Consider the following 22,020-nt stretch of genomic DNA (forward strand, 5'->3'; position numbering starts at 1 on the left):
CTGGCAGTGTAACCACCAGGGTTGTAATGTGGCAGTCGGACTGCCGCATCAGCGGCAGTCCTGACTGCCACCACAACTGTGGCGGTCTTATGACCGCCACACTCGTAATGATTCCCTCAATCACATCTGCATTCAACTGCATACTGAATGGGTCTCCCTGGGCAGGAAGGGTGGAGGGGCTGTCTATTACATTTCAAACACTAGTGGCCTGCCCTAACACAATGGACTGATAACCTCCACAGGGATCTTGGCAGACAGAACTGGGCTGAAAGGGGAACTTGTGTACTTCAAAACCACTCTTTGAAGTTTCCCCCACTTTAAAGGTATTTTGGGGTATATAAACTGGGTCTCTGACCCTACCACGTCAGATACTTCTGGATCTACACCTGAACTCTGTCAAAGGAACTGCCTAGCTGTCGAAATGAATCATCAGGACTGCTTTGCTGAGAAGGACTGCAGCCCTGCTTATTGCCCTGCTGCCTGCAGGCCTCTTAATGTGCTGGAAGGACTCTGCCTTCCCCAAAAGTGCCCTTTAAGGGCTTGCTTCCTTTTCTGAAGTCTCACGGACAGCAAAGGCTTCATATTCTAGCTTTTAGCTACTTTTCCAACTTCAGCCACACCAGGAACGACTTCAGCAACTCCATCACCAATGCCGCAGCCTGCTCCAGTCCCTTGGACCTCACTGCATGCAACAACCGCCGCCTGCAACTGACATTGCTGCGATGCTGCTGACAGCCCCTCAGTGTGATTGCGACACTGTGAAGTCGACACATCATGCCGGGTCACAGGGAACCGGCGCCGCAGCAGCTCCCCCAGCAACCGGGCGGAACAGACGCCTTGCCTCCCTTGCCTTGCAGTATGGAACCGTTGCCTCACCTCCCCGGATTCCGTAAGGGACTGACACCGCACCAGCCTTAGCGATGCCTCACCTTCACAATTCCGTGCAACATCTTTGTTTCTTTGTTTTCACAGGTACTGTAATTTGGGGTCCATGCGACTCCATGACCAGCGTCTGTGGCGTTGGACTATTGGGAACGACTCTGTCAACGATGCCATAATAGCCCCAGTTGGAACTATTGTGTTTCTAAGCTCTTTAGTGGAATTTAATCTTTAAAAATTCATAACTTTGCTTGTGTACATTGGATTTTCATTGTTTCAACACTATTTTATTCAGATAAATATTATCTATTTTTCTCAACCTGTGTGGTGTATTTTTGTGGTGTTTACACTGTGTTATTGTATGAGTTCTTCCACAAATACTTTACACATTGCCTTCTAAGTTACGCCTGGCTGTTCAGTGCCAAGCTACCAGAGGGTGAGCACAGGATAATTTGGATTGTGTTGTGGCTTACCCTGACTAGGATTGTGGTCCCTACTTGGACACAGGCCTATTCCTCTGCCAACTAGAGATCCCAATTTATAACAGATATGTTGTAAAATTCAATTATATTTACCTAACTATTTAAAATTATTTAACATTATTTCTTTGGGGTTATATCTCTTATTTTTTTCTATGGGAGGGTATTGCAGTATCAGTGGTTGACTATTTGTGGTGATTGACTTACTCCAGCTCTGAGCTGGCGTAATTTACTAAAAATGTGTCTCCCTTGTCAGCTGTAGTAACTTTAGAAGTGCAGTTGCTGAATAGCAATGGGTTTATTCTTTTGGTGATAGGCCATGTCCCTTACCTACCCCCTCCCTAATCTTCCCTAAACCTATATTTACTGTTCCCTAAACCCCTCTCATTTCATAGTAAGAATGCAACTTTTTTCGGGTACTTCCTGAGTCCCTCCCACATTCACTAATAAGTAGTAAAAGTATTACTTCATTATTGTGTAATGTACAATTCATTACAATAAATATCACAAATCACATAAAAATATAAACACAATGTACAGCTACTTTCCTTCTAAACATGTTAAAAACAGTATAAGTACATAAAATTTACGAGAGCATATTAAGTGATAAGGAAAATTAGCAGATCTTACATAAACCAAAAGTACACACCTTTTATAGAATCAATGTTTTTGTATCTTAATTCGTCAAAGCTTTGGCTTCTTACTTTTACCCTTCTGTTATTTTATGTCTGTCATAAGCTAAGTCCAAACACTCTGTCAATTTCCCAATAAGGTTATTGGGTTGTAAGCAGAAAACATCCTTAGTAGCTTTATTTATTGAGCATAGTGATAACTTCCTAAGTAGCTGCTTTTATTGAACTTAGTGATAATTTCCTAAACGTTAGCATGAGAAATCTACTATCTATATCAAACAAGCCAGGGCAGATGCATGGAATATGCTCTATGATTTACTGAGTATAATTACAGACTCAGCAGCTTTTTTGTGGGCCTTTATTGCATCAAAACCCTTCAAACTCTTTCACAGAACTATAAAGAAAACAAAATCTTATTTTTTTTTTGTTTCATTGTGGCCTCCAAATTAAAGTCAATGGACTGCTTTCTGGGATGGGAGTAGGAATCCTGAAGGTACCCCAAGTGTCTAAGAAAGGACACATCCACTAGATCCCTCATTCAAAAAGAGTCATACATTCTCTTTCTGATAACACTTTTGTGGTTGGGATTCCACATTTTCAACAAGACTTCAAACGCGGGCAAGTTATGTTTCTTTATTAATGCAAGAATATCAGAAACAGAAAATGGGGAAGTATTGAAAGGGGAAGCAGCCTGAAGAACGAAGCAGGAACAACGAGGGTCGTTGTCCACGAAAGTGGAACAACTCTTTCCTGAACAACGACCCTGTTTTCCTCTGCCTTAACCATGGATGTCTGAACAACTAACATGCGTGGTTAAGGCAGATGACAACAGACTCAGGATCGGAGAGGACACGGTCAGGTACGTGGGGCTGGGGCAGGGTTTTAGGGGTGGGGTAGTTTTCATTTTTAGGGGTGGGGTGGGGGGTCGGGGTAATTTTAGGTTTTAGGGGCGGGGTGGGGGTCGCAGTAGTTTAAGGGGTGGGGTAGTTTTAGGTTTTAGGGGCAGGGTGGGGGTCCCAGTAGTTTTAGGGGCAGGGATGTGGGGGTTGGGGTAGTTTAGGTTTTAGGGGCGGGATGGGGGTAGTTTTAGAGGTGGGGTGGGAGGCCGGGGTACTTTTAGGTTTTAGGGGCAGGGATGGGGTTCGCAGTAGGTTGGGTTAGTTTGGGTTTTAGGGGTGGGGTGGTTTTAGGGGCAGGGTTGGGAGGTCGGGTACTTTTAGGTTTTAGGGGCAGGGATGGGGTTGCAGTAGTTTAAGGGGCGGGTGTGGGGTTGGGGTAGTTTTAGGTTTTAGGGTTGGGGTCCCAGTAGTTTTAGGGGTTGGGATAGTTTACGTTTTAGGGGCAGAGTGGGGGGTCAGGGTACTTTTAGGTTTTAGGGGCATGGGTGGGGGGTCAGGAGCTTTTAGGTTTTAGGGGCAGTGGTGGAGGGTCACAGTAGTTTTAGGGGTGAGGTGGGGGTTGGGGTAGTTTTAGGTTTTAGGGGCAGAGTGGGGGGTCAGGGTAGTTTTAGGGTTGGGGTGGGGGTCAGGGTAGCTTTAGGTTTTAGGGGCAGGGTGGGGGATCAGGGAGGTCGCATGCTGGAACCATGCATGCCATTCCACGCATGCCTTTACCAGGAATGCCTTTACAATGAAAAATCATTGTTAAGGCATTCGTGGTAAAGGCATTAGTGGTAACAATGCGGTCGTTGTTTCGACTGCGTTGTTCAGGCATGCGTGGCTCCAGCATGCGTTGTTCTGACATACATTCATTCAAAGAGATCTTTACAAGGTCCTGATAAGTTATACCCCTCATGGTGTCCTCCTTTGAGATGGCACATTCACAGAAATAATTGATTTTATGAGCTAGATGGAACTGTTTGACAGATAGAAGGTCACGCTCTAGATGAACCATTGAATGAGAAGGTATGGAGACTGAAAAACGATCTCACGTTTTGTATATACATGGTTTCCAGTTTGTCCCAATATTCTATTCATTAAGTGAGATGGATGTGTAAGTTAAAACTGGACAGTTTTGCATTGAGAGCTTGGATTGGTGGGTTAATTGCTTCTCCTCCGTATATCTGTACAAACTTCTTTATGGATTTACATATATACATTATTTAGACATTAATTTTACCAGAAGTTGGTAACTGGTTAACTTGGTGTCCAATGTAAAGCCTAGATACGCATAAGTGACTACAGTATCAAAGTTGTTGTTGGCCTGTCTTTGAGTTAAATGTCCTTATAGTCTTCCCAAAAGAAAGAATTCTTGTCTTGGTGATGTTAACTGTTGAGCCCTTATTTTAGGTTGAATTCATTTAATGCTTCAACAGATTCTGAAGCCCCTCCAGCATTTGAAAGCAAATAGCAAGGTCATCAGCGATATTACAATTTCCCAGTTTGGGAGGAAAAACATTTGGTTTATGAATGTAAGAGCTGATATCCAAAATATAACTAATAGATATACTAAGTAATAAACGTACATGTGTGAGGCTCTCCATATAGAAACGATAGGAGAGTTTGAGATTTACAGTTGTAGATATGTGAATAGCATTTTGTGGTACTTTAGTAGTTCTACTGTACTATTACTAAATACACTACAAAAATGCAGTTTGTGATGTGCCCAAAGTGTACATGCCTGGGTTTTTATTTTCCAAATTAAACTTTTAAATATATTTTAAATAAATAAGTAGCGTTTTTGGAACTTTAGTGTTACTAGTAATAGTGACAACCCAAATGTATGTACTCAGCCCAATGTCTGTTGGACTGGAGTTAGAATTGTAAATTTGCCTCCACCTAACAATTATATGCATGTACTCCAAAGTTAGTTAGACTGGACAAATAATACTAAATGGACTCCTCTCCACCCAAAGAAAATTATATGCATGTTCTCCATATTTTTTTACTGGAATTGAACAGTAAATATACCTCCCTGTAATTATTTGCACTTATCCTGTTTGTTGAGCTGGAGTTAGAATAGAAATATGGTGCCACGCCCGAATAATATGCACTTTTCCCAATCTTTGTTAGACTAGACAATAGTATGATAAACATGCCTCCCACCGCACCCAATTATATACACTTTCCCAATATTAGTCTTAAGTGAGAATGACCCCCTCCTTATATATGTGCACTTTCTTCAATCTTAGTTTGAGTTAGAATGATAAATCTGTCCCCCACTCTCTGAAAATAGACACACTTTCCCCAATAATAGTTGGAGTGGAGTTGTTTTGGTCACTTATTACATTTTAATACATTGTTATAAATATGTATTAACCTTTTCCTACTCTGCAGCATCTGTGTATCTACATATGCAAATGTATTAAAAATAAAAGTTCTTTAAAAATGTGCTGTTTTTGTAGTTTGAAAATAATTATATTTTTTAAATACAAGATGTATTTTTAAAGAAATTTAAATGTATTTTTAAATATGTCTACAAAATCTTTATCATAATCTAGGTTTTTTATTTTAAATATTTGGAAATGTATAACGGTTGTATTTTTTTTAATATTTATAATTTTATATAAGAATCATTATAATTATTTGAAAAATGTATTCACAAAATAGGTTAATGTCAAATATGTCAAACACATTTTGTAAAAGTATTGCCATTTAAAAATATATATATATATTTTATGAACAATTAATATACATTTAATATCTTTAAATTATATTAGCAATATTTTACTATCATTTGTTTTTTATAGTTTTTTAGTTCTAATGTCAATTTTAAAACTCATAACTGTCATGTATGTATTTGTAGATTTTTTTTAACTTATGATTTTAGGACGATATTTTGGAATATAAAATATTTGGCCTCAAAATTTGGTGGGCCAATACCTTTTCAAGCGATATTTAGTACTACAACCCCTGCTTGCTAATGATTTCATGTTAGATTTGGGGATAACTAAATGTGGAAATTATGAAAATATTTACCTGTTATGTTACGTTATTTGCTATGATGCTCTTTTACCACTAAAGCGGTCTTGCAGCACTTTACAGACTGGAATGAAAATGTGCGATTAGAAGAGTTTATAGTTAATGGGTTGCCTAGGCGACGAGCATTTGATGGTGTGTGTGAGGCTACTAGGAGTGCAGGGAGTCTTTCACACTGACAAAGGCAGCATGCAAGATGTATACATTTGTACTGTAATTTTAGGCGTTTGCAAAGAGTGCTCACCAAAATGATAAGCAGTGTGATTAGTCCCAACTCCAGCATGAGAGGATCCACCACAGTGTGACGATACGATTCTGTATATAACCATACACTGCACTTCACTTGCACTTGACACTACCTATAAGAAGTTTAGGGACTGGGGATTTAGGCATCATGAAGAAAACAGCTTTCGTGGTTCCTCTCTGTTTACTTTGGGATGGCAATGAGACACCTTTAAAAATGCCTCCTACGCAGAAGTTAAAGTTGCAATTTGGAGAGTATTAGATCATTATTCTAAAGCGAAAGTGCAACATTGCCTTAAAGAGGACAAATGATTGATATCAAGTGTTTACACATTTTATAGAAATGCACAAAATCGTTTTTGCACAGAATAAGATACTTTTAAAAACTTAGGATGGGCATTTTTTAACTATGTGCCTACCGGCTGTTAGTAGTGGTCAGTGCTCCTTCTCTAAAGAAGTTCAGTTGTGGAACTTTTAATGGAAGTTTGACTTCCATTTAACTCCATCAACAGTCTTGAGAAGGCAAATGAACGCCTTAATATGTCTACAAAATTCACTATATGTATGTCATCTCTCCGTCGGATATGGGATACAGAGAAGAGTTGATTGGCAATTAAACATATCATGCATTGGTCCAACCACTGCATCAAAAATTCGAGGGCTGGGCCTTTGCTGGGTTAGGGCTGTTACCCTGCATGAGACTATCATCCCTCCCTCTTTACTCACAAGCTCCCTTGGTATACACTACGATAATGTTTTAATAGTATAACTAAAGATAAAGTACTGCTTATAGAGGAGGTGTGAATGCCACATTATGTTCTGCAGCACCTTTTTGGGGCAGTTACCTATTGGAACAAATAAGTGGCTACTCACCAGCCACTTCTACAGTCCCTTGTTCACAGACCAGGTGAAGTACTTTCAGGGCTACTTTTGCTGAGGAAAGCCTAAGTAGAAGTACAAGGAGACAAGCCGGATGAAATGTCCATGATGAGGAGAACTATGATTGCAGAAATAAAGCATTAATTCATCAGATAGTGACACATGCCTTTTTTTAGCAGTGGTACTAAATGTCTCTTCTATGCATCAGGCCGTTTGCGCATGATGATATTTACAATACCATGTGTGGAGAGGGACATTAAAAGGGCCATTGCAAAATGTGATTCCTCAGCTTTTCCAAATAGTTATGAATTTGCCATATGCCACAATCTTCCCATTTGGTACACAATTTAAATATTTTAAAAAAAGATTCAGCCTCAAGTGAATTCAAAATTATCAAACTTGCTGCACAGACTACAACTTCACATCTGACAAACAGCAAAAGTGAACTGGCAAGCTTTCCGCTTTTAGTAGCTTCCTTACAACATTTAAAGTGGTGATAATTTCACACAAATAAAGTAAAGATCTCCAAATATTGTGCTCTGAGAAGAATGTCTTTAACTACAGCAGGAATCAAAAATCTACTTAAATATTTAGAGCCTGATTACGAGTGACCACTGTCGATCATACTCAATAAATCTTACATCAAGATTTTTGGAATTTATTAGCTGTGATAATTATCACCCATTTCGATTTTTTCAGAATAACATGCACATTTTGGTGCTTACCACACCAAAATCCACACCCTGGTAAACACCAGGCCTTTTCCCTTGTTAAATGCTGGCAGTTTTGACCTGCTGAAATGTAATCAAGGGTGGAAAAGTTATCACTTCTGCAATTACCAGGTGTGATTCACGTTGCACCAGTTTTAATTCTGATTGCTGCACAAGCAGGTTTTGTGCAGCAATTGTAATTCTGCTGGACACCTGTAAAAAAGTCCTTAGATGTAATTATGAAATGGTGTAAAGAATGATTCCTTCTTAGTCATTATTTTTTTATTTCAGTATTCTCACAAATTCGCACCTACATCAGGCACTGTTTTCAGAGCTATAGATACTTCGAGTGCAATCTGAGTTTATCAAGGCTGCAATCTGAGTTTGCAAGAAACCCAAACGTCTTGAATACTAAAGAGCCTCCTAATTAGAGAAGAATTCATCATAAATATGAAGGTACTATATTGTTCTCCAAGGCTATTTCCTAAGGGAAGAAGATGGACTATTGATTAAACATAGGCTAAAATCGAAACTGAAGACGAGTTTTTGAATGTAACTGGGATTTTCCAAGTAGATGGGGCATATTTTTGTTATACGAAGTGCATACAAATAGGATTGTGTCTGCAGAGTACCACATGCACATTTTACAAAATGTACTTTACTCTTAAAAGCAGAAAATATGCGGATAATAAAATAGCGTTCCTGTCTGTTCATACATTTAACACTAGAACTTGTGTGGTAGTTGTTCTTATATTGACGGTTGTGAAAACGTATTTGATCATATGGAGATTTTGTAGAGGACTATATGTATATATGTGTGTGCGCGCGCACGCGCGCCTGTGTGTATTTGCTTTTAGTTACAGAGGAGCAACATTGTGAAGTCCAGACAACCATCATGAGAAGGACTGTGCACATGATAAAGTATGTGTTGGGAGGGGAGGGGCCACTCATTACTTACGAGCTGAGCTGCAAAGCCTTCAGTGCATCATAAGCCCTCCCCCCCCCCTCCGCCCCGCCTTTCAACAATGGCACTACACAGCATATTAGTCTCTGTGTAGCTGCATTTGTGGTTTATGCCATCATGCCAAATCATATTTTCATCTGCATTTGTTTTAAAAATAGCACTTCAACAAAACCAAGATGCAAGGGGTTACATTTGTGCAGGAATTATCAAATTGAAGGGGGCTCCTGTCTACTGAGGAAGTCGTTTCCATCTGTATTATCATCGTGGCATGCACCATATTGGTAATAATCTGTGATTTTCCTCATGTCAATGTCATTGTACTATGGTACTAACATGGAATTAGACCTTTGCACTGTGGTGATTAATGTGCAAATCTGTGATACATCTTAGTTTCTCTAAATAACACTATATTCGTCCATATGTATTTTTACTGGTGTACCATAAATATGTATACAGGATATGCAAACAGTGGCATTGCCTGTCAACACACACATTACCAGCCAAGATCAACAATGTCCAAACAATACCATAGAACTGATAAATAAAAAGGATCGCAACATATACTTTATGAAAATTAGATATTTTATTTATATTGTTCATCAACAAGAACGTGATTCTGTCTTCCTTACAGAAAATACATAGTAGAATAAACTCTGTGAAATATACAAAAAATACACAATTTCCGTGAAATCTTGCTTTGTAATAAATAAAAGTTAACACGTGTGTGGCTGGTGGGCATAATGCTGCTTGTCAGCTGGGGTTTGAGTTTTTTTCACTCCAATTGTCTTCTTTTTCCAAAAAAAGAGTGTCTTTTCCCGTGAAAGGTCGAGATTAATAATGTATGAAGTCAACCTCCTCGGTTTTTCCTGTCTTTCCTGCACTTTTTCTTCATTTGACTGGAGGGTGGGCATATATTTCCACTGATGTATTCAGGTCCCACAAAGCCTACAAATTATACAATGACTCCTAACCTGGCCCTGCAGCAAAACAACGTTTCCACCCTCCTATAAATCATATAAGACAGATGGCAAAATGGTGAAAACTGGGATAAAAGAGCAGGGTACAAAAGGCATTGTGACGGAGTCTACCAAAGAGAACAAAGTGCACATCAGAGGGTAAAAAACTTGGATTTGACAGTTAAAATTCCCATAGCCTCCAGTCAGCAGTGAGAATAAAGCAGATGACTCGCATGTGAAGTCTGTGGAGAATGATATTGTTCGTCTAACAGAATGCAGATGCTGTCGTTACAGTCCTGTCTGTCAGGCATTAACATATCTGTGGGGGGCTGGCTGAATGTTACAACGCCCCCACTCTCAAAAAGTTGGGTGGCCAAGTGAATTCTCACGGAAAAAGCCTAGATTTCCTTTTTTGTACGCAGAAAAATAAATACAAAATACAATATCACAGTTCGCTTTGAGTATGCGGACTGAGACACAAAAATAAATACAAGATAAGTATAAAAATTGTACTGGATCTGAAAATTGTAGTCACAAAAATAAATACAATATACAGTGTAACAATTCATATTAGTTAGAGATTAAGTAACCTGTGCTCGATGTACATCTCGTTGTTTTCTTGATAAATGAGCATATTTGGGAAAAGGTTTAAACTGTAGCAATACAGAGTATCTCTTTCAGCAACAATGAAAGAATACAAACTGAACAAATCCATTTCTACCCATTCATCAAAGGCAGCAGCACAGTTAAATCAATCATTTTAGTACTTGGCTAGAGTTTGCAACCAAAGAGGGAGACGAATTATACCAGGGAACTTTTGGATGTTGACGTCATAAGGTGATGGCAATAGCAATGAGTGCAACCATAGCTAGAGTGTTATGGGCTGAGTCAACGTGTCTCAACTCACCTACATAAAAAAATGAATTTATTCCTCCATAGTATTTGTAAACGAATCTAGGGAGGGCTACAGTACAGAGGTGCACTGAAAAGGAACGCCAATGATCCTCGGGAAATATCGCCTAGTAGCAAAAATAGAGTGGCACTCCTGAAAACCCTGAGATTTCCCAGCCGTGATATTAACTAAAGTCTGGCAGGACTCCAGAGCAGTCCGTTTCCCTTAAAACCCCTCTGTGGCAGTAGCTGGGCTTTTGCTACATTAGTAGTGGCCTAAGCGGCCGAAACAGGAGAACTGGCTTTCATTTTTCCCCAAACATGCGAGTCCCAACCCATTAAAGAGTCTCTAGAGGCGTGCAGCCCTGCCTGCGGCCTGGTTTCTGGAGGTCTGCGCAGTCTTTCCTCAGCGGGCGCTCTCTCCCAGCAGCCCGCCCGCTGCCAGGTAGAAGGCCGGGGCCGTGTGCTCCGCAGGCGAGCTGCCCTGGGGTCGCTGCCAGCAGTCCAGGTCTGAGGCCGAGCTCGCCGGGGAGTACGCGCAGGACGAGGTGGGGGAGGAGCTGGCGCAGCTCCAACCCTGGGCCGGGGCGCGCTCGAGCAGGGCCGCCATGTCGTGCAGCAGCGAGCCCCCGGCTCCGGGGCCCTGCAGGTCGGCCAGGCGCAGGGTCTCGGACAGCGCCCAGATGTAGTTGTGGGCGAAGCGCAGGGTCTCTATCTTGGTGAGGCGGGTGTCGGGCGCCGCCTCGGGGTTGGCGGGCAGCACTCCGCGCAGGGTGTCCAGCGCCGAGTTGAGGTTGTGCATGCGATTCCGCTCCCGGTTGTTGGCCTTGAGGCGCCGGGTCTTGCGCACCCGCTGCACGACCTCCCCGCTCCGCTGTACGCCGCCCTCCTGCTGCGGGGGCCGCCCTGCCCGGCGACGCCGCCTGCTCGTCTGGGCCTGCAGGTCGAGCTCCGCGGGTCGCGGGGCCTCCTCTTCGCTGCCCGAGCTGCTGCCGCCAGAGAGGCTGCAGGAGCCGGCCGGGGAGTAGCCGGGGCTGTAGTGGATGCTGCCAGGAAGGCTGTAGCTGCTGATGTCGGGGTTGCAGGTGGCGCCTGTGTAGCTTAGGCAATCCGGCCGCCTGTCCTCCGCGCTGTACTCGACCTTCATCAGCATCCTGCGGGACACAAGAATAGGACACGTTACTATTGGCACAATACGAGCTGAGCTGTCTTCTAACACACCCTAAGTTCTCTTCACCCACGGTTAGCCCAGTACGCAAAACTGGGCATTGTGTACGTTTTTGGGTACGCCTAAGGAACAAGTTCCAGAACCTCAGAGAATCACAGATGAGCCCCGACTTCTGTGAACAAATGGACGCTCGGTGCCCTTACTGCAGCATCGGCATCCTGCAAACCTTCTGCAGTGCACATTCATGCTGTACCCTCTGCTTATGCCCTGCCCAGTGCCAAACTTATTGTGCAGTATATCATGCATATAAACCTGTGCACTAGCAGCAGTAAGTGTGGTCTGTGCAATGCGCAGCGCGGTTTCAGGTTATTCAATGTACATTGATTATGTGCGATGTTCACTGCGCTGCTGATTGCTACTCCCTCCGTGTGCAGGGCGGACTATGCTTTTTGCCCAAGGACATCTCTGTATGAGAAGGGATGTTACGAATGGTGTCCTGTGCTGAATGCCACTTCGTGTGCAGTTATGTGCAGTACTGAATGTGCAGTTGTGATTTCTTCTTGCAGGCTGTCTCTATGCGTCACTGAATAAGAAGAGATGAGTGTGTGCTTTTTGAGTGTTGAGTGCACCCGGGAAGTGCTAGTTAGTACCTGACTGAATGCAATGCCTTATGTTACTAAATATTTCATGCGTAATGTGTACCTTTTTGCATTGCTGTTTGTGAAGTGCAGAATGTTGTATATTCAGTACTTAATGTACAGTATTGGATTTTTGCAGGGCTGAGCGAAGGCTGCGTGTACAGAATCCGTGACGCGCTACCGGCTTCATCTCACAAACATGCTTATTCTCTGTTCTCAGTTTAAAAGGCCCAACACTAGTGTCTTCCATGCATCCGTAGCGACTAGAGTAAAAACAGACCCCTGAATCTCTTATCCACTGCTTGTCAAGTCACAGAAGGTGGTCGAGGACGCTGACTGAGAATGGATGGATGGGTAAAGTAAAAGCATGCAGGTGGTGTCCTGCAGTGTTGGCAAAGGAGATCCACAGTTCCATGGGATTTGGAAAGAAACATCTCGTGTCAGAAAGCGAGAAACAGTAACTACAATTGGAAATTGTATTTAAGATGGATAGTCAACCGTCACGTTTTGTACCGCCTTAAAGCGAATCAGTCTCGGACACGCAATTCATCAGGTGTGCGGTTAAAATAACTTTTGGACCAAAATCAAATGTCTCTCCCGTGCTTCATACAACCATCTAATCTATGCACAAAGGTTAAAATGCATGTTTGCACATGCCGGTGCCAAAAGCACCGCCTGCAGAGCAGCGTTGATTTTGCCCCGTCTTCGTGCACCGGCAGTTGCTTAAGCTATGTACCAGATCACGGCCGCCTTGCACTCACCTGGCAGTGGAGCGCGTGCTTCCGTGCGTGCCTTGGCTGTATCCGTGTGAGTGAAAATCTGGAGATTGCTGAAGCTGCCCGCGTGGCCCGGCACGCGACTCCTAGCCCAGCTGCTGGTGCTGATGATGAGAGTTGAGGATGGCGGTGCCGATGATGGGTGGCGCGCGCTGCTGTGCGTCTGGCACACGACCAGGCTTACACCCCTTATATACCCGACCCGGGACAATCAATGCCGCTTCCACACACACCCCTCCTCCGGATTATTCTTTTCAATCCATTATGACCAAGTTTGCCCCTCTCTCCCTAACCCCCACCTACATCCCTATCTCTTTTTTTTAAGCCCACCTCTCCCGCAAGTGAAGCGGGTTTTGTGTATTGTCTTTTTATTTTTTTTTAAGGCCAGCCAGCGCCGCTCTTTGAGTTGATTGGTGGGCTCGCGCTCGACTGGAGCGTGCCGCTAATTTATGAAATGAATGGTGGAGGGAGGGGGTGGCAGCGCGAGGCATTCGAGGGCAACGCGGCCGTCCAATCTGCGCGCACGCCCGCACCTAGCGCTCCCCCTTCGCCCCCCAACCTAGCCACGCGCTCCAGAGCAACGGCCCCTTTCAACGGCTCATTAGGGGAGGCAGGGGCGGCTTGAAGAGAAGGCAGCCTTCCGCGCACAACATAAACAATAAAAGATGAGGCATCGCCTCATGCCTGTCAGGCTGCCTTCAAACTGGAAGCAAAGAGTGCCTGTGTGATTGCGGGGAGGCACGGGCATTATTTTAAAGCCCTTCCACCCCCCAGTGTCTCTAGGGGAGCGGGGTTCGCTACAAACGAGGGAGAAAAGCAGCGTGTTTCTACTTTCTGGTGTAGTTACTATCCTGGCACAACAATTGCCACCTGCCGAAGCCCGTGGCCGGTGTTGCCAGCGCTGTCCCGATGGATTAGTCACCCGTGTGTGTGACGGAATTGCTTGGCCGATTCCCCAAGGCTGCCCCTGCTGAGCAGCTGATGAACTTCGTAATTCGTGTGCCTTGTAATAAGAAGTATGTGGTACTTTTCAAGCAGCTATGGGTGCCCGTTGGCAAGGGTGTGTCGATTTTTCCAAGTCAAACAATTTTCAACTGACAAAAAACTGCCGCTTTGTTGAATATAGAATCATACAGATGAGCTGAAGGGCACGGCAAACAGTGCAACGCATGAACTGTCAGTGACGTGGCTATCAATAGTGCAGCAGGTGCAGTCGCACCAAGGCACCTAGGTAGGAAGGTGCTAAGGCACCATAACTATGGCTGTCTTAAACTACGTATCCATAGGACAGAGTAGTAATCAACATGTAATTCTATTACCGTATTAGAGGAAGTCAATTCATCAACATCTGAGGATGAAAGCTTGAGGTGGTCCATCACCCTTCTGTTAGGACGCATGGCACACAGGATATGCCACCGAGACCTGTAGTCAAGCCTAGATACTTCTAGAAGATATTGGTTTGCCACAAATGATAACATCATTTTGGATTGGAAAATAATATTTTGTGATGTATTTTGCCGCTAAATAATGTAAAATACCTTTGCATTTCAAGTCTCCCCACTGGGTACGAGTTTTATCCCTGTTCATGATTTGCAAGCTCGACATTGTACTTTTAAAACCGATGCATTGACCTAGAATTCTTAGATCTTATTTTTCTTTTTCAGAGTTTTGACCAAGAGCAAAAAAAAAAAAGTGAAAGAAAAGAGAGAAAAAAGAATGAAGAGGAATACAGTAAACAACGACAAAGGGAGAAAGCGCAAATAAAAAAAAGAACATGCAAGAGTGAGCTAGAGTGACAGGAAATGTAAGTTGGTGGAAGAAATAAACACAAAGTAGAGTCAAGACGGGACAGCCAAAGCGTTGAGCCGCTCTACTTACGCTGTTTCACAAAACAATCTCGAATCATCCGTTGACAGGTGGTGAGTGAAAGGACCCGCGGATTTAATATACACGTTGTACTCTTGTGCCTCTTACGCAGACACAAATGAGATCAAACTTTTTCAGATGCAGTCAAGGCGTAGTTTATTAGTTGATTGACTTGAGACAGATCGCAGGTATGCAGAAGCACGTGGGACTGCATAAATTAAATTGTAGTTTAATAGACGGAAGGTACAGCGTTTTGAATGTTGTAGTTATTGATACATCATAATAAAAAATACAGGACCACCAACTTCAACAGAATGCACTTGGAGAGGAGATGCAGAGCTGCCGATTAGGAAACGGAGAACCCGGCTCCAGTCCCGGACCCTAATCAACATCCTGTGATTCTGTACTGATCACTAAATCTCCCCCTTCCTAAAATAATATGAATTTGACGTTGTGTAATGTAATCTGGTCCTCATGTAGGGAGTCCTAATTGTCTTGGCAGAGTTTGCGCTATATAAAACTGAAAAATAAATAACTTTTCCGCTTATATCTGCCAATGTCGATTAAGACCTGTCTGTCGGAGCTTGAAATTACTGTTGCACAGGAGCAGCCTCCTTATTTACTGTGAAGTTAGCCTCCCTGCAGGGGTGAAAGGAAACCTTGCAACTGTAGAGGCTAGACAAAGACACCTCTAAGAGGATGCGCCTATCGGACATAACAAACTAGTTGACTTTCCCACTTAACTGTTGTAAAGGCCGTGTTTTTGTTGTACACTCGTTTGTTTATGGTTCTGCCCAAAGAGCTTTACTCGGCTTCAGCTGTACAGGTAGTCTGATTTTAAAGCAACAAGGATGTTTTACACCAATATTCAATACTAAGACTTTTTTTTTGCATTGACCCATGGGCTAATAATACGATGGGGAGCATGCCGAATTTGTTATGCATTTTTAAATCACAGAACAATACTATTTAAAAAAAAGGTGGGCGATTTTGTAAACATATTAATATAATAGAAATACCTATAACAATCTAGAGGTTCCTAAGGAGGAACTGTGTATTAGCCTAATGGCTGAGACTATCCTAATTTCTGGGCTTCCCATTGGTCAGCATTGCCATGTGATATCAATGATTTATGGAAAATACTTTAATAGTTTGGGATAACTTTTCTTGAAGGAGCAGAGAGAAACGGGGGCACTAGTTGTATGGAACTGCTCTTACAGCCCAGGTCCATCCAGGGGCAGGGCTGTCACTGGAGTGAGACAGTGTGCCCCCCTAGCAGAAGAAGCTAAAAGAACTGGAGCTCACCAGACCCTGTTCTTGCACGGCAGGATGTGAAGTGAACACGTGACTGTGCACCATGCACATACCCCGTGCGCTGTACCACTCTCACGAGCAACACTTAATGTAACAACCCCCTTGAAAGCTGCACCTCCTCACAGTTTATAGCAACACTACGCCATTATGAAATAATTATTATTTTGTTATCGCAATTACGCGTCTGACTTTTGTTGTCGCACACACAGTGGTATGAGAACTCATGTTAGACAGAGGGATTCAGGAAAAAAAACGAGAGAGCAAATAAAATGCGCAACCCAAAGAAATGCAGCGCAGAGGGGAAAACGGCATGTTAAAGCAATTTAGAATCTTAGCACCGTTGGAGCTGAAGTAAGAATGACTTTGTAGGATAACTCAAAAGTAAAGGGGGTCTCGCTTCAGCAGATATTGTATGCGACTCCAGGTCAGGTTTTGAGGAATAGCATTGTTATCGCTTTCACGTGTATTTTTTACCTCATTTTATTGTTATTGGTATATTATTACATAAAGTGATCCAATGCATGTTTTGTTTCAAAAGAAGATCGAGACAGGAGGAGCTGGAAGAATAATAAAATGAGATCCCTGCAAGTGTCTCTTCGAAAATTAGGCTTTTCTTTTACATCGATATTCGAAATTTACTATTATTATTGTTGTCGTTATTCTGTTATTAATTATAACAATCTCCTGCTGCTCCTTCTTATTAGGGTACTGTAAATATTACTGGGTGGAGTATCCTTTTGATCTGCGTTATATTAGCTGGCATTCTATTTTACCATCGGTATTATTATTTACTAGTACTGTTTTGGGAAATATTGGTGGTATTATTATAATATGCTTGTTGTATGTTACTTAGGTAACGAAGTTACCATTAGCTGGCTGTAGTTTGGTGTCGGTACAGAATAATACGTCTCGTACAACTCCCACTTCAAGCAGGAAGTGGCCTCCTGTACGTTTCCCGTGTCTGCGCCCTGCCCCTGCTTTGGTTCACTTAGTCGTTTGATTACAACTAGATGCCGCCTTGGCAGAGTATGTTATAAATTCATCTCCCTCCACCCCCACCCCCACCCCCTCAAAAAAACCTAAATCACCGTGCTCTCTATGTACATATGCCTGGGTTGACAATCAAACTCGCGCTCGGAAGTGACCTAAAGGCGACAATCAGCGCTTTACAAAATTCCCAAAATGGCCAACTACATTGAAAACTCTTTAATGAGGAATAAGCGAGAAAGAGCAGACTTTGCAAGATTTTGCTGCATTTAACAGTAGTGTTTCGGCATTCTGTTCTACGAGGGATACGTTTGTAGCCCAGTGCAAACTGGCCGACCCCACCATCCAGAGAGAGCGTTTCTATTTTCAGTTTATACTAAGTGCCCACAGAGACGTTTTAAGGCATGGGCAAAGTGGGCGCTGGCCCAGTGCCCCAGCCTTTCAGGGGGCTTTCTGATACAGCCAGCTCCGTTCTGCAGAGAGTTTTGTCCTGATGACCCTGAATAATTTTAAAATAGTTTTAAATACCGTTTTCTTTAATTTATTTTTAAAGTTGGTGATGGGTGTGAGTATGTTACAGGCATTTTGCAGAGAAATGTTTGTTTCATGCAACATCCATAAAAAGTTTCTTTTAGATCACAATAGGACCTCACATATGAGAAATGGAAGGGTGTCAGAGAGATTATTTACGGTAATATTATTGAGCTGCTGCTATGTTGCAAAATTAAACACACACGTCACTGTATCTGAATATTAGTTGTAAACACGTTTCGAATTTGAACGGGTGTGCGTGTGCACTCTGTGACGTGGGCAAAGAGGGCATGAACGAGCTGAAATTGAATAAAAAAATAAAAGCTGTTCCGAACAGGGTCCCCAAAATCCTTAAGATGTCCCTGAGTGTCTCCCGTTTCTAGATGCGCCTCAGTTTCCCCCATAGAGAAGCTGACACATGTATCGTTTAGCTATAAAAATAACATTTGAAACATGTCAGCCCATCTCAAGTGGCAGTAGGTCAAGCAAGAATGACGAGCAGTTCCTGCAAATCGGCTGTGAATATACCACACTAGCGTCGTTCAATTTATGTTACATACATTTGCTCAGCGGAGTTTTGCTATTAGTAAAACTTCGCGGCAATGTCTGAACCTTCATGCCCATTATGCTGTCTTTTCCGAAAGTAATTTCAGGAGGTCACTTTAAATGTTTTGCCCCGATTCATAGAAAAATACGTAAAAGTAAATTCATACCCCCACCCCTCTTACGTGTCTTTATGCTTTAATTGTATTTGGAATCCATATCTTATGTGACTTCTTTCATACGAAAGTGCACTTTGCACAAACAAGTTTCAGAAGATACCAGCAAGAGACTAGTTCAAGCAGAAAATCTCTCTTGGTGAACAGGACCCCTAAATGCAAAAAGTATTGTATATTGTGACATTTCAAGAAATGTCACGAATTTTGCATGTCAGACCCTCTTTCTGAGGGCAAGCAGGACCTACTCGGTCCAACCGTGAGGGTTGTGGCCTTTTACTCCTCATGTCTTGGGGCTGACTTACTATGGGCACTGAGTCAGAGTAGCTGGGCAAAGTACTGTCTCTTCATCACATAACGCTCAGCAGTAGCAGGGTCGAAGAGTCCAAGGCTTTTAAGGAGGAGGTATGTGCAGGGAATGCAAGGGATCACAACTCAAAATACCCACAGTGTCATCAATAAAGTGTTTGTCCAGTCCAATACTGATTTTAGTATAAACCTGTATTTATTACGCATGAAAAATGAAATACACTAAATAAATACACAGTCTCCTTTTAAGACGTGCCCAAGCACTGAACTGGGCCATTTCCCTCTCCCTTCCCCCACGGGTCCCTTCTCTGCTCCCCCTTCTCTCCACTTTGGCTCTGCATCCACAGGTGGAACTCAGGAGGTGACCCCAGCAGCAGCACAAACTAGCATGCCTATCAAAGTCTAGTTTTGGCCTTAAAAAATCTTTGGCGGTACACCAACAAGCTAGCACAAGTCTCTACGAAGGGCCTACAGCCCTCCTTCAGCTCCACTTGGTTTCCAAAGTGTCCGTGAGCTGGGTCTAATCCCCCCATGCTCAGACAGCAATCGGCGTGAAGTGCATTCTCCTGCATTCAGCTGGGGCAGTGCTCTCAAGGTGGCCATAAATGGTGTTAGTCTTCGGGTGCACAGCTCCTTCCTCGTGGTCCTTCCATGTAATTGAATGAAACAGTGGTGTTCAGCAGAACGGCCTTTGGCCATGTTTCTTGTGCTGGTGGCAGGGACTCATCCAACCCAAAAAACATAAGTCACTGGCATCAGACCGATGTGGTCTGATTCTCCGGGTGACAGCCCCTGCAGTCCTTGCACACGGGGTGGGATGTGGGGTGTTCATTGGTGAAGGCCACAGTCTCAGATGCACTGGACAGTGGCCCACAGTTTTAGTGGCAACAGGCAACAACCCTGGCAGTCCTTGGAGATCCTCTGCTAGCATATGGGGGTTACAGAAAAGAGTAACAGCCCCAAGGAATTCAGTGACACGGGGTGATGGCCTCAGGGACATGACCGCTGAGATGGGGATTATGGACTTCTGCCAAAGAGTGGATGGCTCTTTTGCAACATGTGGGAAAGTCATCCTTTTTGCCCGGATCCCCCCCCCCCAAACGTTTGGACTGATACTGGTGGTTACAGACTGATTGTGCCTTGGGCACTGCTAACCAGTCCCAGAGACAGTGCTCTGTGTAAAATGGTATTTGCAAAAGAGAAATAATTATAATTGGCTCTGACAACCTACCTGTAAGTCTCTAGTATATGGTAGGGCATTAAGGTTTAGGGACCCCAGTATAGATAATGCATACAAAGTTTCCACTGCTGTGGTAATTTAAAGGGAGTTCTGCATTGCTGGCAGCTTTTAAGTTAAACTTAACCTCAAAATCAGCTTTGGGATTAAAAGCATTTCCAAAGTCCTAAACCACCTTATTTTTACACCTAAGACACCCATAAAATGTTCTTCCCCAAGTGCCCCCAGGGTTGGATGCAGTGTAAATATAAGCAGGGACTTCATAAAATATGTTTTGTAAGCCCTGGTGAGGGAAAACCAGCCACATTTGTTTTCCCCATTGTAGTCAATGGGACTCATAGGCTAACATTGGAGAGTTTATTTTAAAATAATTGTCTTATTTGTAATAGAGATGTGCTAAATATAGAACATTTAGTACCAAGTTAAATGTTATATTAAATCCAACAACTTGCCAATATTAAATTTAATATAACTAGCTCAGGGAAAGCCTTTTAGAACTCTTCCTGAAAGTTACCAAACCCAGCCCTGGAGTGCCCTTTCCTGATTAGTCAGCATCTGGCAGCCTGAGCCAGGCTGCCTTAATGAGGTGTGAAGTGGCATGGGCTGACACAAAGGAAGCATCTGGGGTGGAGAACTGCTACAGCAGATGGCAGAGCAGGATGGAGGAAGAATAGCCAAACTAATCTTCAAAGGATAGAAAGCCTCTTGGGACAGAAACTGGACCTCCTCAATTACCTTCACCTCCAGACAGCTAGGAACCCCACTGATTAGATTAAAAGAGGAGCTGGAGGAGGAGTGGTAGGGGAACTTGACCACACCAGTGGGTGGGCTCAGCCAAATGTGAACTTCAAGGAGATATTTCCACCATGTTGGATTTTTAAAGAATGTGTCAGGAGATAACCCATTAAATCAAACTTCCACAGGAGCAGATGCCTTTTACCCAACTCCCTCCAACAGATGCGTGCTCAGACTTTACTGATTATCTGAACCCTGCATCCACTAGGGGGGAAGGGGAATGGGAATAGAAAAAGAGAGACCGCCTCCAGTTCCAGCCCGTGTTTCCCACTTGAAGATAGGATATTCAGTGTGTGCTTCTGTAACCTGCATCTTTCTTCTTATTGGGATTTATTTAAAGGAAGGCCCTGCAGTCGGGTGATAAGAGCATAGATAAGTATTCCTACTGTGCATTCAACTGTTCAGCCATTCACATTCACCCAATTCCATCGGTCACCTAACCTGGATCTTTTGAGAGACTAGCCTCTCTCTAAGAGAGCAATGTTAACTTAATTTCTTCTTTTCTCCAGGAGTGAGGTATCCAAGGTTCTCTGGAGAACAGTTCAGAGGTTCACAAATATTCAATCTACTAATGTCTTTTACAGGAAACGAAAACTCCTTCTCAAGGTTCAGTTTTCTCAATCGCAGTCTCTAGGAATTAGTCTGAGCACTGAGGTTTGTCTCTAAGACTGGCAAGTCTGCAAAGTGAAGAGTTTTTGAATATATATGTACATATATTGGCAAGTCTGGAAATCATACAAAACGATTCCTTACTGCAGTTGCTTGAAGTTCTGTTAAGCCAAAACAAATTCTCCTCAGAAAGCCGATAGCCAGTTGTTGGAAGAAGGAAGAAATTCAGCTTCTTCAGAAGGGAAAAAGTAGCTTGTGTGCACACCATAACAAGAAAAATAATTAATTACTCAAAACTGGAAGAATTCTCTATGAAACGAAGCACCTCAGGAACACTGCTCATTCTCCTCAGGATGACAGTTGAAGTGCACAGCTCCCAGAGAGAAACAGCTGGAGGGAAGCTTCAGCATGAAACTAAGGTAGAAACACTAGAGCGCTGACCTCACAAAGATTTGTGGCCACCATCTTGAGTGGCAGTTAAACCTGAAGAAGCTAGTTATAAGAACAGCTTTGGGTGGAGAGGC

The 22,020-nt window shown here is 43.1% G+C and overlaps 1 protein-coding gene across 1 annotated transcript; it reads right to left on the reverse strand.

The window, feature by feature from the left end:
• Positions 1–9,265: 9,265 nt before the first annotated feature.
• NEUROG2 (neurogenin 2) lies at positions 9,266–13,297 on the reverse strand. The gene is made up of 2 exons (XM_069241585.1): positions 13,118–13,297; positions 9,266–11,704 (listed from the first exon to the last, which is right to left on the reverse strand). Exon 2 carries the CDS (start codon positions 11,701–11,703, stop codon positions 10,957–10,959), a length of 747 nt encoding a protein of 248 aa, XP_069097686.1. The 5' UTR covers position 11,704; positions 13,118–13,297; the 3' UTR covers positions 9,266–10,956.
• Positions 13,298–22,020: the final 8,723 nt, after the last annotated feature.

Source organism: Pleurodeles waltl, chromosome 1_2, assembly GCF_031143425.1.
Source record: "Pleurodeles waltl isolate 20211129_DDA chromosome 1_2, aPleWal1.hap1.20221129, whole genome shotgun sequence".
Classification (NCBI taxonomy): domain Eukaryota; kingdom Metazoa; phylum Chordata; class Amphibia; order Caudata; family Salamandridae; genus Pleurodeles; species Pleurodeles waltl.